Source organism: Typopeltis vanoorti, chromosome 20 (genome assembly GCF_054136105.1).
Source record: "Typopeltis vanoorti isolate ZY-2024b chromosome 20, IOZ_Tvanoo_1.0, whole genome shotgun sequence".
Taxonomy (NCBI): domain Eukaryota; kingdom Metazoa; phylum Arthropoda; class Arachnida; order Uropygi; family Thelyphonidae; genus Typopeltis; species Typopeltis vanoorti.
Genome location: NC_143568.1, coordinates 40291070 through 40309188, shown reverse-complemented (window position 1 = coordinate 40309188; position 18119 = coordinate 40291070). Strand labels below are relative to the sequence as shown.

Here is an 18119-nt window from a genome sequence, read left to right as displayed (position 1 = left end):
TTATCCAGGTCTACCTACTCACTGATGAGACCTCAATAAAAGTCGAAACCGGTCTTGGTAGTGACCTTCCCTCATAATGTAAAACAGTAATGCATCTCCTAGGAGCTGCGTTTTACATTATGAGAAAATATTAAGGACAGTGATCGAGGCTTGCTCCACTTTTGCTCCAAGTTGCCTTAGTGTTGTACCATCAGGCATTGACTTACGCTTGGACTTGCCGAATGTTCTTCGGCTTGAAACTCTGAGATTTAGATCTTCGAGTTTCTTATTCAGCTTTAAAATAATGAGGGATTTATTATCCCCTTAATTAAATAATTTTATAACTACTGTTAATGCTATGGCATTCATCGATGACCTTATAGCATCTACTAGAGAAGGCTTGCAGGAACTCCTCAACCAAGAAGTTGACTTCCTTCAAGTTTCAGGGTTAAACATTAAACATCAATGTAACAAAGTTCTTCGCTCTTTTCCAAGCCATATTGGCTACTCTCTTCTCACAACCACTGTTAATGCTATGGCATTCACTGATGACCTGCGCTGCTTAAGGTTCAAAGCTGTATAACTGAGAGGAGACCTCAACATAGCCTTTAAAGGAATGCGGAGAACCGACCAGGGCTTCTGACCTAATGTCCAATCCTCACTTTCTTGTGGTGCACCCTGTTGGGTATCTACCTGGATATTGAACGAATGAGGATGGGCTGGCAATTTGGGATTTAGCTGACCAAATTGTATTCTAATTGGCTTAAACCAAAATAGAAAACGATGGTACATGACAAAATTTCATGCCAGCTGGGGCATCGCCCGGTTAAACAGGACCCCCCGTTGTTTTCGCCAAGGAACAAGCGAACAGCGAAAAGTCAGCTACTGGAACAAATCTGAAAGCAAACCCCAACTCAACATCGCCAGAGTTAAAGATCGGTACTATCAACATAAGAAGCCTGAATGGCAAAGAAATGGAGCTAGCTGAAGAATTAGATAAGTACCAAAAAATAAGTACCAAAAACTGGTAAGATCATTCTGAGGAATAAATACAAAATGTTATATTCAGGAAATGACAATCAAGGAAAAGAAGGAGTAACCATAGTATTCAACACAAAATACGAGGCTAATCTTCTTGAATGGCAGGCAATCTCAAGTAGACTGATGTGGGCAAATATCAGAATGAGGAATTGGACAATAAGACTTATTTGTGCCTATGGTCCCACAGAAGGTTCTACTAAGGTAGAAGTGGAGGAATTTTTTTAAGCTTTAGAAAAAGCAACTGACACAATGAAAAAGGAAAAGTTGGCCCTTGTTGGGGATCTAAATAGCAGAGTAGGAAATGATTGTCAGACATACAAATATATTTTGGGAAAATTTGGAGAAAAGAGCAAAACTAATAATCATGGCAAATATCTGTTGGATTTCTGCTCAGGACATAGACTGGTTATTACTAACACCATTTCCAACATAAAAATGTGCACAAATTCACATGGAGAGAAGAGGCAAGGAATAAGAAAAGTCTCATTGACTATGTTATTGTTGAGAGTGATGTTTTCTCCATGGTGCAGGACACCAGAGTGTACAGATGATTTGAAATTGGGAGCGATCACTATTTAGTCTTGAGCAGGATAAAATTGAATTTCATATTGGAAAGAATAACATGTAAGAAAGTTTTAAAGCGAATAAAATTTGAGCAGCTCTCAGATGTGAACTCTAGACTAAAATACACAAAGATTATTGAAGAAAAAATGAGAGTTTGAGAACAGGAACCAAACCTTGGAGATTCAGTGGCAAGCCTTGGAGAAAACCCTGATTGAATCAGACAGAGAGGCATGTGGTGAGGTTGTCTGCAAGGATAGAAAAATCAGAACTCCATGGTGGACACAGGAAATTAAAGAGGCAGTGAAGGAAAAGAAGAAAGCATATCAAAAGTTCCTAGCAAATAAGTCAGCTTTTGCTCTTAGAAAATACAGACACAAATGTAAGAAAGCAAAACACTGTGTAAAACTAGCTAAACAAAAGTCATGGGAGGACTTTGGCATGAATACAGAAAATAAATATCAAGAAGGTGGTTGAATATTCTGGAGGTTGTTGAAGAAGCTTAGAAATGAAGAGTGCTGTAAAAGGATATGATAAAGGTGACATGAAAACAGGAGAAAAAGATATTCTTGAGGTATGGAGTAATTACTTGGAAAAATTGCTAAATGAAACAAGCAGTGATAGCACAGTGGTAAAAAACACTCAACAGTCATACAGTCAGGAATACATATCCATACTTGAAGTAGAAAAAGCCATCAAAGACTTGAAATGTGGAAAGGCAGCAGGAGTAGATGATATTCGACTAGAAATGTTGAAGTATGGTGGTATAAGAGTCTTACAGTGGCTGCACTGCACAGTTCAGAAAGCCTAGACAGAGGGACAAATTCCCAATGATTGGAGTAGAGCTCTCATAGTACCTATATATAAAAAGGGAAATAAAACTGAATGTGAGAATTACAGAGATATTTCCCTACTGAGTGTTCCTGGCAAGATCTATGCAAGTATACTTGAGAAACGGTTGAGAAGAATTGTGGAAGAAAAGCTTGGTAAAGAAAAAGCTGGATTCAGGCCAAATAGAGGCTGTCAGGATCAGATCTTCCCTTTACGACAAATAGTCGAGAAAGCATGGGAATATAACAAAGATCTGTATTTAAGTTTTGTCGATCTGGAAAAGGCATATTACAAGGTGCCAAGAGAGAAGCTATTCGATATGCTACAGTTATATGGTGTCAATGGGGCATTATATCAAGCAATACTTTGTCTTTATTTGAGTTGCAAGTCAACAGTTAGAACTGAAGGAATTACAGGAAGATAGTTTAATGTTAAATCTGGTGTGAGACAAGGATGTACATTATTTCCTCTGTTATTCATTATCTAATGGATCACATTACGAAGGAAAGTGGTATTAAACATGATATCAGAATTGGAGATGTCAATGTCAGCTCTTTGCTTTATGCGGATGATGTTATACTTCTAAATAAATCTGCTACAAGTTTGTAAGAATCTCTGACTAAATTGAATAACTGCTGTAATAGATATGGTATGAAGGTCAGCATTAAAAAGACAAAGACAATGAAATTAGGTAGAATTGTTGAAAATGTCAACTGTGTTGTTAATGGGGAACCTGTGGAACAAGTAAAACATTTCAGCTACTCAGGCACGATTTTTACTGAAGATGGTAAATTAAATATTCAAATAGACAACAGAATGAACAAAGCTGGTGTGGTAGGTAGTCAACTGAATAAATTCATATGGAATAAGAGAGAAATTAGTCGAACACTAAATTAGCTGTATAGAAGACAGTGTTCAAACCAGTTTTAACTTATGGATCTGAGAGCTGGATCAGAAGTAAAACACTTGACCAAAGACTAGAGATCGCAGACATGAGAGTCTCGAGAAAGATTAGAGGCGTGAACAGATGGCATCAATGGCAATATCATGTTAAAAACGAGGATATTAGGAAAGAACTTGACATTGTCAACATCCAGGAATGTGTTAGCAGAGCTAATCTCAGATGGTATGGTCATTTAAACAGAATGGGCGAGGAAAGATTAGCAAAACTAGTGTTCTCTGCCAAGTTGCCAGGAAAACGACCCAGAGGAAAACCAAGATATAGGTGGATTGATAGGGTACAACGTGCCTTAGACGATAGAAATATAAGATCTGATAATGTTGGAGTCTTGACAAGTAACAGACTGATTTGGAGGAAAATCGTAGATAGGAAGTTAGTAATGATGTAAATTTTTCATGTAGTACTACCATATCCTGTACACCCCCCCCCCCCTTGAGGGTACATGTCAGGAATTTGATGATAATGGTTTCTTCTTGATGGGGAGTAGGTGGACAGGATCCAGAGGCAAGTGACAAAGATGATAGCAGGTCTATGGAATGAACCTTATGAGAACAGGTTGAAGATTTGTGGATTGCAGAAATTGATTGATAGGTGGAAAAGGGAGAGATATCATTGAGACATTTAAATTGCTGAAGAGTTTCTATCGGATTAATTCAGAGGATATTTTTGAGATCAGGACTGGTGGTGGGAGAACTAGGGGACATCTATGGAAGCTGGGCAAGAATGTGGTTAGCAAGGGTGTTAGAGCTGGGTTCTTTACTTTTAGAGTGGTAAATGAGTGGAATAAGCTGTCAGTCTGTTGTGGGTGCTAAGACAGTGAATGAGTTCAAGGCAAGGTATGATAGATACTGTGAGAATGTCAAATAGTTGTGTGGATATGATGTTTAGGGTCTCCCTCGATGAGTCTAAGGACTCCCTGGAGTCGCTTGTAATAATAGTAATCACAATCTAAGCACATACCCTTTCAGCATTAATGAATCAAGAATGGAACTTTATGTCTTTTCCCTGGTTGTCGTATGCCAAAATTGAATGTATCTGAGTGCTTTAACTTTTTAGTTAATATCACAGATTTGGATCTGGGATATTATTATTAAGTGAGCTTAAGAGATTGAGTGAGAGACAAAAAAATACAAAAATAATATCTTTATTTACAAATAATTAATATTAGTGTAAATTTATAGTATTTCTTTAAAAGTGTGTGTAAAATGTTTAATATTTTTTTAGTGCTATATACAAATTTTCATTATAAATAAAAACTTATCTCCTCAAGAGAAAAGCATCCACAAACATAATATCAAACTTAAAGAGCATAAATACCACACAAGATTTCTTGTTTCTTCTCTTCAAGATCATAGGATTTGATCAGAAAACACAAACTACAAACTTATAAGGCACAGTTTCTTCTGCTCTAAACAGTAGACATAAAAATCTAATTATAACTCATACCTGTTTTTTCTTGAAAGCAAAAAGATAATTTGTGCACAACTTTTCTTAAGAAAGAACATATTTCCTCTTTCATATCTTCTCTACAATATCAGTTCCTTTTCTATTTCCTTGAAATACAAAGATAATTTTAAAGATGTTCCTTTTTCCTTGGGGAAACTTCCTTATCCCAGAAAAAGGTTATTACTTTTGGCATTTTTTGGTTTATTACATTACATGCTCTTTTCCACCCTTTTGGCTTAAGAATTCCTTTAAACTGTATTTCTTCCTTAAACTTCCATCTTTTCAGAAAGTCTTCTCTATTCTCATCAATGCAACAGCTGTTCTATTATTCTTTCTTGCTAATTCAACTTCCTTTTCAGAAGTACAAACTTTGCACAAGCACACTACTAACTGGTACAGCAAGTAACATGGCAGTGAGACAAAACAACTGCTTGTTGTAAATAAGACTACAGTTCTTTAATAACATCATCAGAAGGTCCAATATTTTCTTCTCTGAAGTTTATGTTACAGAAATAAAATGAATAATTTAGAGGTGAGCTCTTTTTACAAATAAATATCGCAATTAAACAGTTTGCAACAGGCTGTAACTATACAAAAATTTCTCTATGTAACATTAGCAAAGAAATTTCTAATTACAGAAATAATGCATTTTCGTTATAAATTTAAAAAATGTTTACATATAAAATAAAATTATCTTTTCTTTTTTTATTTATTTATTGATTAAAATCAGTGCCACTAAAAAAAATATATATAAGATAATCTGATATTACTAAATAGCAGATCTCCTACAGAACTCGCTTTCTGCTTGCTTTTGAATATATAGATTTAATTATGACAAGAATTAATGCTCTGCTGACTCAAGCTCGTATAACTCAGGGAAGAAGTGATGACAAGAACTGCAGAGCAGGCCATCAGAGTATAGAAACTTTGGCTCATGTTGCTCAATGTTGTTATTGCACACATGGAGTATGTCAGAAGGCACAAAGCAATAGTGAGGGTTATAGAGAATAGGTTGAAGAACAAAAGTTGGATAACAACAGTAGAACTCCACTATAGGACTAACATTGAATTGAGAAAGCCTGACCTTGCAGTAAAGGAGAAGGGATAGCAGTTATTGATGTAAAAGTTGTGGGTGCTAGGCAACCACTCACTACCTTCCATCATGAGAAAACTGCCTACTATGCTGAAAACCAAGACTTAGTAAGGCTACTTCAGAAAGAACACCACATCATACCAAAATTTACCTCTGCAAATGTATCTTTTAAAGGTGTCAGCAGAGTTATATGGACTAACTAAGCTTTGAACTCTCAGGCTGATTTTAAGATACTCTCTCTGCATGACACACTGGAGGAATGAAGGACTTACCAGAGAATGACTTCTCAAATCCCCAGGGCTGGAGTTGGATAGCATAGGATATTGTTGGGGCCTAGGTCTCTTCTGATCTTACATGTGCAACCAAAGTCTGTAGCATTGTCTCAGTGTAAAATTAGAAAAATAAAAAAATTTAAATTTAAAAATGAAGTAAAGAAACATAAATGACCAGTATTAAAGAACACTTAATTCCCACAAACTGACTGTTAAGTGTTATATCCTAATCTTTATTCCCAGCACCTTCTCATAATCGAAATCATTTTAGTTTTTGAATAACTTTTACTATACCCTTTATAACAGAACTTCAGTTGTATTAGATGATACTTTTAATCTAGCTAACTAACTTAATATTCCTCAATTACTTTTACAGTGTTGAGATATTATTTATTTTTCCTTGTAACCACAACCATACTCAAGGATAAGGTGGTTAGCCCTATGGCTCCCGGTGTGTGTCTTATGTCTGTAGATGTGTGTGTTCACGGGGCCAGTTTGCCTGTTCTAGGGGATGAAAAGCCCAAGTTTCTGGGTGAAAAAAGCCCCTATCTCTGTATGAGACCGGCTAACTCACCTTTTGTCGAAAGAAATCAGATGAAGGTTCCTCATGTCACGGACAGGAATCGAACCCAGGTCTTTCCAACCAAAGGGATTTGTCTATAACGACTGAGCTACGGAGGCATACTGTTAATCTACCAACTCATAAATTTTAAGTCATTATTTTCAGCCTTCCATCAAGAAACCAAGTCCATCAAGAATGGCATATATTCTACTAATTCCTATTTATATCTGAATATAAATGTAACTAAGTACCAAACATTTAAATGTCAGTTTTATGTTTATGAGAAGAAAACTGGAGCACTCAGAGTGGAAACCAACCTCACAACCATGGACTAACTCAATGCTGAAAAAAAAAAGAACACCAGGTGAATCATATACCGACTAATCAACAATAAGCGTCATGAAATTCATACTCACATAGCATGGCATGGGTTTCTCAGTTTGTTTGTTTTTTTCCCATACATATTTAGAGTCAGTCACATAACAACAGTGAACTGTTCATCACTACTAACTTGACAACTATTATTTATAAATTTTAATTAATCTATGTCTAGCCATTACAACTATCTGTCCTAAAGATCACTTCTATAATGTGTTGATATAGGCTGTTTCACATATTTTCTATCCTATCAGTAAAAAATGAACTTTGTGAATTTCTTATAATCTTCATTATCTTTTTATTACACACTCTGTCAGGCCTGGATCAGCCAAATACAGCAAACTCCTATCTATCTTATACCTGGTCTTTATATGAGGATGCTGGTTCATATCCGGCTCCTAACACTTAACTTTTAAAGACAGTCATAATGCCAGAAGTGTTTGGAATGTGGAAGAGGAGTTTTTGGCATGGGTTAGTTCAACTTGGCCAGAAGTTATGTGGAGTAGTGAAACTTGGGTGACAGAGGATAATATAGTCACATGCAAGAAGAATAACATTTTCAGAGAGGACTGAAGGAACAGAATAGGAAGAAGAGGTTTTGTTAATGACAGCAAAAGAATTAAAACCAAAGAAGAGTAGATGGACATCAGGAGAGTGCGGATGCAGAGGGTAGTTCATTTGAGACTATCTGGTATGAGATATGTAGTTGGTTGCTGCAATAGGCCATGAAGGGAGGGGGGGGGGGATACAAGGGAGAACGTAGATGGAAAGCAGTTGCAAATTATCATGAGTGCAGGTCAAATAAATATTAACTAACTGAAACAAAATAACAAAATGTAATGGAATAGACTTGGGGTTTGAGAGTACTGGATCCAGTCATGGCATCAGACATTAACCAATGTTGGCATGCTACCTCCATTTGGAGAAAGGGATCGTGTGACCTTGACCCGGGAGATTACCAGACATATAGAATTTCCTGTTAAGAAAAAGGCACATGTGGAATTACAAAGCAGGTGATTATGACAAACTGCAAAGTCAGCTCAGAGCAGTGTCATGCTATAAGAATTTGGAGGAAACAGAGAGAAATGGTGGTAGTGCATAGGAGGTGGTTTAAGGGGTGCTTGAAGACAGCAGCATCAGACTATAAGCAGAGTCAGAACCATGCTTGTGGAGTGGTACTATTTTCACTTCTTTTCACTGCTTAGGAACCCTACCAACTGCAAGACTTTCATTAAATAACCGGTCAAGGGCATAGACACCTATGGTGCACATTCCTTAAGAATACATGGTGATATGGCATCCGTTCCCATAGCCTTATTAGCATCTAGCCCAACCAACAACATTTACTGCTCGTTCAATAATTCCACTATATCCTTTGCAACTGTTATTCTGCTGCCATGACTATCCACCAGTGTCAACCTGCCATAATTATTCTCTCTTTTGCTTGCCATATAGCAAAAAAATTCCCTTCAGTTAACCTTGGCCTGACCAGTCAGTCTACACCCATACTGCACCTTTTCTTTCTTTAGCATGCTTGTCATCACCTTTCTAGCTTGCACTTTATACTCTTCATGGATCCGATCATTCATGACTTATTTTTAAACGGTATTAACAACACCACACAATTTTATCAAAGCGATGTTTTATTAACTGCTTATATTTCGCTGAATTTCAACTCAGCATCATCAGAGCACAACTCACTTGTACACGTGACAGTGAGTGAGTGAAACAATACAATTGCAATGGATAAAAGATCTAAAGTTCTATTTTTGGCACCCTCCAAAAAAAAAAAAAAAAAGCTATGTGGTAGTTTCTCTTAAGATAACAGTCTCCCAAATTTTTGGCAAATTAATGCAACCATATTTGTTAAGGTTGGGAGAATTCTTCATTTCTGACTCAAAAAATAATCCTTCACACAGGATTAGATGGAGGAAAACGAATGTGCTATTTAGGAATCATTACAGATCGGAATGAGTATTTTTTGAGTCAGCAATGGCTTTGAAGAATTCTCCCAACCTTAACAAATATGGTTGCATTAATTTGCCAAAAATCTGGGAGACTGTTATCCTAAGAGAAACTCCCACATGGCTGTTTTTTTTTTTTTCTTCGTTAGAGGGTGCCAAAAAATAAGACTTTAGATCTTTTGTCCATTGCAATTGTATTGTTTCACTCACTTACTGTCGCGTGTACAAATGAGTTGTGCTCTGATGATGCTGAGTTGAAATTGCAAAATACAAGCAGTTAATAAAACATCTCTTTGATAAAATTGTGTGGTGTTGTTAATACCGTTAAAAATAAAGTCATGAACAACCGTCAACACCTAAGCTTATCTGTTGGATGGATCCAATCATGACCAACTGTCTTGTACCTCCTCCATAGCATTTTCTTTTCCAGTACAGCTTGCTTGATTTCACTGTTCATCCATTTCACTCCTACTCTATTTATTTGCTTAACCCTTGTTATGCAGTTATAGATTGCTTTTGTCAGATACTGCCTTGTGAGTTTCCACCTATTATCAACATTTTTTCTGCTCAGTTCATTCTACCCAACATATTGATGCTAACTGACTACAGAGCTTTCTATAATCACCAACTTTATACTTCCACATATATCCATTTTTGGCAGTAACCTTTTCTAGTTTTATCACTTCCCAAACAAGCACCTCATGATCATTCTCACCAACCGGCGGCAGTGTTGACACCTCATTAACAACTACATCTTGTGAAGTTATCACCAAATTCAAAATATTAAAGCCTCTAATTGCTTCAGTCCAGTGGCGCACTCAGGATTTAATCTTGGGGGGGGGGAGTTAAGCATACGATTTGAGAATACACTCTACGCATTGCATACGACCTATGACTGAGCATCTGCAGTGATCACCAATACATGATACCCATGATCTCCTTTGGCCCAGCTCGGTCAAACGAAGTAGCGCTCAGTCCGAAGAAGCAATACTTCGTTCGCCTCGTTCAACAGTGGCCGTAATCCCCAAGAGCTATAGGATATTCCCACTTTATGTGACCACTAATTCATGAGTGGTATAGAAATAGAAGACACGACACAATATAAATTTAAAAAAATAATTTTAATTAGGAAAAGATTTTTGGAAATTTTTTTTTCCTTTTTCTTTTGGGGAGCCAGGGCCCCTTTGGCCCCCTCCCTGGGTACACCATTGCTTCAGTCACATGCTGCTTAAGATATTTATCTCTCAGAAATTCAACAAACTCATTCTTCTTGTTCCCATACACTATTTCCTCCTTTCATTCTATATTCCTGTATTAAAGTCTCCCATCAGGACCACTTTCTTTTTACATGCACAACTAATTTGCCAAAACATTTCACACTCAGTATTCTCTGCATTCCCTGTCCTATGAAAGCATCCTATCACATATACTTACCTGTTTATTTCAACTTCAACCACACACATTCAAAATCTGTGTATGCACTATCAACTTCTACACTTTGTGGACTCCTCTGCAATCATTAACAGCACTCCCTCCCTCCCCCCCTCCTCTTTTCACATTTCTATTTCTATTCCCAACATCACATCCTCCTCAGACAACCAAGTTTCACTTATTCCTATTATCTTTGGGCATACTGACTTAATTAATGAAACAAACTCAGCTCTCTTGTTTCGAATACTCTTTACATTTGTGTACAAACATAACAATCCCTGTGTCATTCAAGCCATTCTACCAGCACCAATATTTTCAATTCTAGGTGCAATACCACACCTCTCTATTTGATCTGACCACTCCCATTTCCATGATCCTTACTCTGATTTCCATTTCTACCTATATGTCCTCACCTTGTGCTGCTGCAACTACATTTTCAACCTCATATCCATCTTCCTCCTGTCGTACAATCCATTTAGTTGTGCTATTCTGCTTCACAAGTAGACTCTGATCATTTACTACATTAACTTCTTGACTCTGTGCCTTCTCAAAAAACAAGAGCCTTTCTAACTGCCCAACATCAAAACCATTCAAATGCAATCGATCAACTTTAAACCATTCCAACTTTCCTTCAAATTCACTCTACAGATTTACAAATTGAACCCTCCTCCCCCCTTTGCCTCACACAACTCGGCCATCTTACTATTCATTCTCTCTCTAAATTCACTGTTGTCATATCTGGGCAACATGCATACGACTTTTCCAACAACACTATTCTTTTTTACCTGCTGCAACAACTTTCTCAAGTCTCTGTCAACATTCTCTTCCCCCCCCCCCCCCAGCTAAGTCATTTGTGCCCATGACTACCACTAATTTTGACTTCCAGTCTTTCCTTTTCTGACGCAAGAACTCTTATTAAAGAGTTAGTTCTTGTAGATATGAGGACGTAATAGGTTTGTTAGATGTCTAGATAACAAGGAAGTTGGAGAATGCCTTGCATATACAATGGGTCTTAGCGGTATGCCTTTCTTGTATATTTATGGAGCTCCGAGATTCTTAGGAACAGGGAGTGCCTCGATATGAGACTTTTTTTTTCGACATCCTCAGGCCAAGCAATGAGGTCTTTAATCATGTTGTTGGTCTTGTTGTACAATTATCCTGCTGGGTGATAGTCAAGTCAAATTGTCCTGTTGGGTCATAGTCAAGTTGTGTACAGGTACTTATATCCTTTATAAGAGTTCGCATTTTATTAACATGTCTTGTTACATTCTTATTACTGTTGCTTTGCCCTTATCTGCTTTTAAGACTATGTTTTGCCCTGCCTAATATTCTCTGTAGTGCTAAGCACTCCATTATTGAAATGTTTTTGTCTGGAAGTTTTGGCTGAAGGAGAACGAAAGTCATTTTAGCGCAAATAAAATCTACCCCATCTTTCAATGCTCTTTGAAATGTTTTCTCAACATTAGTTATTGATATCAATCTTGGAAATCTTACTTGGTGAAACCATAAAATCCTTACCTGTTGATCTTTGGAACAGTTTAAACAGACACATTTATGAAAAATTCTGAAGACCACAGTCCACAAAGAAAGAATAAAGAAGAAACTCAATGACTTAAGAAACCTAGCATTGGCAAGATCACCTGGGCTTGTGGTACATGGCATGTATGTTGGACAAACATGCAGGAGAGCTATGCATTTCAGAACATTTTAAGGAAAGAGAGGGGGAAAAAAACGATCCCAAAATCAGGATTGGCAATATATAAAACAGAAACCAAACATGAAGTACTTCGGAAACAAACTGAAATTATTATTATTACTATTATTATTATGTGACACTTCCAGGAAGTCCAAAGACTCATCACGGGAGGGCACCTACTCTACAACTCTCTGTCTCCACCACTCATTCCAACAACTACAACAAAGTAGTTGGTATAGATGATGAAGGTAGCTGCAACTACCTTCATCATCTACACCAACGCCATCTATCACCGATCACCACCACTAGAATTTTCACAAACAATCACAAACATCTATGTACATGGCAGGATTTGAACCTGCAGCCTTTTGGCTGGAGAGCAGACACGCTAACCACTCGGCCAACCAGGCCAGCAATGATCCACATAGATTAAATTCTACTCCAGAATTTTTAAAGGGTCATCTGAAATGCTGATATATCCACAATAGTGCAGCAAGAAACAAAGAATGATATTTACACAAAGTCTAGACCAAATCTCTCATAAAACATTAATGCACACAGAGACCAGTGGCAGCCATAACACCACCAACAATCAAATTTCTAAATTGCACTTGTGTGCATTCCACAGTTAGTCGTTTTTTAATATTTAGCATTGTGATCATTACCTGCTTGTAGCCTAATTTTTTTATTCACTATTCCTGATGATTTGAAACATATCGCGAAACTAGTTGAGTGCTTAAATAAGTTTTTTACTATCAATTTGTTCTATGTGATTAAATCTCAGCATTACAATTTTATTAATGTCGCAGCCATTACTAACTTCTCAATAAGTTGAATAAATGTGAATGCAAACAGAGGATGAAAGATTAACAGCTAACAGAGAACACTGATACCCAAGGTAACAATAAAAACAAGAGAGGAAGTTTGAGAACAAAGACCAAAGAATTTTAGCAAATGAATCCTACAACTGACTGATTGAAACTATAAACAAATGAACAGTAACAGGAGGATAATAATAAATTTAGTTTAATCCTTTATCCCAGTGAGAGAGCAAACAAAGTTTGCACCTGAAAATATCTTCAGGACTGAATATAGTGTTGTACTATCTTACCTGGGTAAGTAGTACAACACCAGGCAACTCGTATCTTCAGGACTGAATATAGTGTTGTACTATCTTACCTGGTTAAGTAGTACAACACCAGGCAACTCGTAACACTCCTATCCCAGTATCTCCCATAATGCAAAACATCTCCTTGTGGATATGTATACTGTTATGCATTAAGGGATTAATGCCATAACAGTATACATATCCACAAGGAGATGTGTTTTGCATTATGGGAGATACTGGGATAGGAGTGTTGGTAGCTTGCTCTGCGTTGCCTGGTGTTGTACTACCATTGAACAAAAACCCACATAAAGATTCCCTGCATTATGATGCAAATGAATCCAGGTCTTTTTCTGACTGAAGGGTGTATGGTTCATCTTTCTTCCAACTGTCCTACAAAGGAACTAATTGTTTAGAATTTTTTGCAGATTTCAATTCACGATGAATTGAAACCTCAGATGTCAGAATCATCTAAATTAACTGCAGTTACAAAACAGTTTTCATGTGTTGATGAGTGTAACATTTTTTGTAACATGTAACAATAGCTTATGTCAATTTTGGCACTACTGATCACATGTGCTGTTGTTTACAATCTGAATAGAGTTGTATACTGTCAGAATTTCTTGTGTGCACATAATCTGTAATTATTGCAATTATGAATCATAAAAATTTGACACAGTTTGAACAAAGTACACAATTTCTATTAAAATTACATCAAGTCCAATAATTATTATTTGAATTTTTCTACATATCTTTTTCCACCTCTTCCTATTAATTTTGTAAAATTATCATATTTGAAATAAAATAATGTTTTTTTGTTTGTTTGTTTTTAATAAGAAAAGTTGTCCTTACCTTATATTTGCTTCAAAGACTTGAACAGTACTATCCTTGTCAAAAGAAACATGCTCTAGCACTAATTTGACTGCTTTCTGAAATTCACTAGCATTACCCATCAACTAAATTAGGAATTGAAGAGAAAAAGGGATAGGCTTCACAAAACTAATTCTCAAACAATTCAAAACATAGTTATGAAATTAAAGTTTTAAGAAAAGGTGTTAATATTAAAACTTTTATCTTTTTCAATTTTAGGTTCATTACAATTTTTAAGGTAGTTTATAATGATTAATTAAATAAACTTTAATAAACTAATTAGAATTAGTTGATTATAATTATTAATCCACTAATAGATGTAACTATTGAAGTGGTAGATAGCAAACAGGATCTAGTATAATATTACTGCCAACTTTCAGTAGGAGTCTAGTGTGATAACCATTTTGATCAACAAGATTTCCAAGCACATTTTTTTTTATTTTAATGATTTAATCATTGGGTCACATCTGACAACCAGACAGATTTTCCACTACTTGTGAGTGTGCCTGCCATTTTTAATTAAAAATGATAGAGATTTCATCAATGATTTCTTACGTTTAAGAAAAGTTATTTTCTTCTTCTTCCTAACATGGATTTTAGGTTCAGGTGGCCTGTTCCAGTCTCATGCCATCTGTTTCTTGGTCTTCTGATTCTTCTTTTCCATTTATTTTATATTTCTATAATATTTTCCATAGTCTGCTGTCCATTCGATTTAAATGTTCTATCCATTTTTGTTTATACTGTCTTACATAGTTCTTTTAATAGTATAATAAGTTAATACTAAAAAATTAAATTTCATTTTAAGATTGTTGTGTGATCAAATAAACCTGGACTAATCAGTAATCCATAAATGTTGCTTTTTGTAATTCAGCACTACAGTCAACTCTTGCCATAATGAACTAATAAGGACAAAAGAAACAGGCTATAATGGATAGTTTATTAAAGTAAATTTCATTTTTAATGGCTATAGAACTTCTGCTTGGGGTAAATCAAAGTTGAATCAAGCAAGGCTATGAAGAAAGCATATAATGTCTGTTAATCACATGTGCTCTTCTGGCCAGTTTTGCTAATTTAGCAAGAGAATAAGTCACATAAAATCAAATAATGTTTGGTACATTTCTCAGGAATTTTTCACTGCATATTAATAATCACAGATCTCCATGAAGTTGGACTAACTACATGAATTCATTCCTACATTGCAAACGATCAGGAATAAAGGTGCTATTTTTAAATTAGTGTTAAAGAAATTTTATTATTACCTAAAGATGTTTTAAAGGAGGTCATAAAAATGACTGTTATACATGTTTTTAGTTTGTTAATTCCTAAGTTGACCTTTGTAGCCTAATTCTGTTAATCTCTAGAGAGACAATGATTCACAGTTAAAGTGAACTGAATTCACTTTAATTGTTTTTGTTTATGAATACATCTATCAAATCATTAAACATATTCATGAAACATGAATATGTTTCATTATTTGTAAACAATTTATAATGTATTTATATAATTATTTATGTTTCCAAAAATATGATAAGAGTCTAGAATTCATAAATTGAAATTCACTGAATATTTATTTCCAAGTAGTATTTCCTAGTAGCCATAGTATTCAACACAAAATACGAGGCTAATCTTCTTGAATGGCAGTCAGTCTCAAGTAGAGTAATGTGGGCAAATATGAGAATGGGGAACTGGACAATGAGACTTATTTGTGCCTATGGTCCCACAGAAGGTTCTACTAAGGTAGAAGTGGAGGAATTTTTTGAGGCTTTAGAAAAAGCAACTGACACAATGAAAAAGGAAAAGTTGGTCCTTGTTGGGGACCTAAATAGCAGAGTAGGAAATGATTGTGAGACATACAAAAATATTTTGGGAAAATTTGGAGAAAAGAGCAAAGCTAATAATAATGGCAAATATCTGTTGGATTTCTGCTCAGGACATGGACTGGTTATTACTAACACCATGTTCCAACATAAAAATGTGCACAAATTCACATGGAGAGAAGAGGCTAGGAATAAGAAAAGTCTCGTTGACTATGTTATTGTTGATAGTGATGTTTTCTCCCTGGTGCAGGACACCAGAGTGTACAGAGGATTTGAAATTGGAAGTGATCACTATTTAGTCTTGAGCAGGATAAAATTGAATTTCATATTGAAAAGAATAACATGTAAGAAAGTTTTAAAGCGAATAAAAGTTGAGCAGCTCTCAGATGTGAACTGTAGACTAAAATACACAAAGATTATTGAAAAGAAAATGAGAGTTTGAGAACAGGAATCAAACCTTGGAGATTCAGTGGCAAACTCTGAAGGAAACATTGATTGATTCTGCCAGAGAGGCATGTGGTGAGGTTGTGTGCAAGGATAAAAAAATCAGAACTCCCTGGTGGACACAGGAAGTTAAAGAGGCAGTGAAGGAAAAGAAGAAAGCATATCAAAAGTTCCTGGCAAATAAGTCAGCTTTTACTCTTACAGAATACAGAGACAAATGTAAGAAAGCTAAACAGTGTGTAAAACTAGCTAAACAAAAGTCATGGGAGGACTTTGGCAAGAATATAGAAAATAAATATTAAGAAGGTGGCAAAATATTCTGGAGGTTGTTGAAGAAGCTTAGGAATGGAGGAAAGAGTGCTGTAAAAGGAATTAGAGATGATAAAGGTGAAATGAAAACAGGAGAAAAAGATATCCTTGAAGTATGGAGTAATTACTTTGAAAAACTGCTAAATGAAACAAGCAGTGATGACAGCACAGTGATAAAAAACACTGACCAGGCATGCAGTCAGGAATACATATCCATACTTGAAGTAGAAAAAGCCATCAAAGGCTTGAAATGTGGAAAGGCAGCAGGAGTAGATGATATTCGACCAGAAATGCTGAAGTATGGTGGTATAAGAGTCTTACAGTGGCTGCACTGCATATTTCAGAAAGCCTGGACAGAGGGACGAATTCCCGATGATTGGAGTAGAGCTCTCATAGTACCCATATATAAAAAGGGAAATAAAACTGAATGTGAGAATTACAGAGGTATTTCCCTACTGAGTGTTCCCGGCAAGATCTATGCAAGTATACTTGAGAAACGGTTGAGAAGAATTGTGGAAGAAAAGCTTGGTGAAGAAAAAGCTGGATTCAGGCCAAATAGAGGGTGTCAGGATCAGATCTTCACTTTACGACAAATAGTCGAGAAAGCATGGGAATATAACAAAGATCTGTATTTAAGTTTTGTCGATTTGGAAAAGGCATATGACAAGGTGCCAAGAGAGAAGCTATTCAATACGCTGCAGTTATATGATGTCAATGGGGCATTATATCAAGCAATACTTAGTTTTTATTTGAGTTGTGAGTCAGCAGTTAGAATTGAAGGAAGTACAGGAAGATGGTTCAATGTTAAATCTGGTGTGAGACAAGGATGTACATTATCCCCTCTGTTATTCATTATCTATATGGATCACATTATGAAGGAATGTGGTATTAAACCTGATATCAGAATTGGAGATGTTAATGTTAGCTCTTTGCTTTATGCGGATGATGTTATACTTCTAAATAAATCCGCTACAAGTCTGCAAGATTCTCTGACTAAATTGAATAGCTGTTGTAATAGATATGGTATGAAGGTCAGCAATAAAAAGACAAAGACAATGAAAATAGGCAGAATCATTGAAAATGTCAACTGTGTTGTGAATGGAGAACCTGTGGAACAAGTAAAACATTTCAGCTACTTAGGCACAATTTTTACTGAAGATGGTAAACTAAATATAGAAATAGACAACAGAATCAGCAAAGCTGGTATCATGGGAAGTCAATTGAATAAATTCATATCGAATAAGAAAGAAATTAGTCGGAACACTAAATTAGCTGTATACAAGACAGTGTTCAAACCAATTTTAACTTATGGATCTGAGAGCTGGGTCAGAAGTAAAACACTTTACCAAAGACTAGAGA

General features: G+C 35.9%; 1 protein-coding gene across 3 annotated transcripts in view; it reads right to left on the bottom strand.

The window, feature by feature from the left end:
• LOC150095390 (ER degradation-enhancing alpha-mannosidase-like protein 1) overlaps nucleotides 1-18119 on the bottom strand; it is a 409738-nt gene that overhangs the window by 350515 nt on the left and 41104 nt on the right. For all 3 annotated transcript variants that reach the window (XM_090410569.1, XM_090410568.1, XM_090410570.1), the window contains exon 3: nucleotides 14173-14276. In XM_090410569.1, the coding sequence (XP_090266695.1) occupies nucleotides 14173-14276 (104 nt within the window). The remainder of the gene's footprint in view (nucleotides 1-14172; nucleotides 14277-18119) is intronic.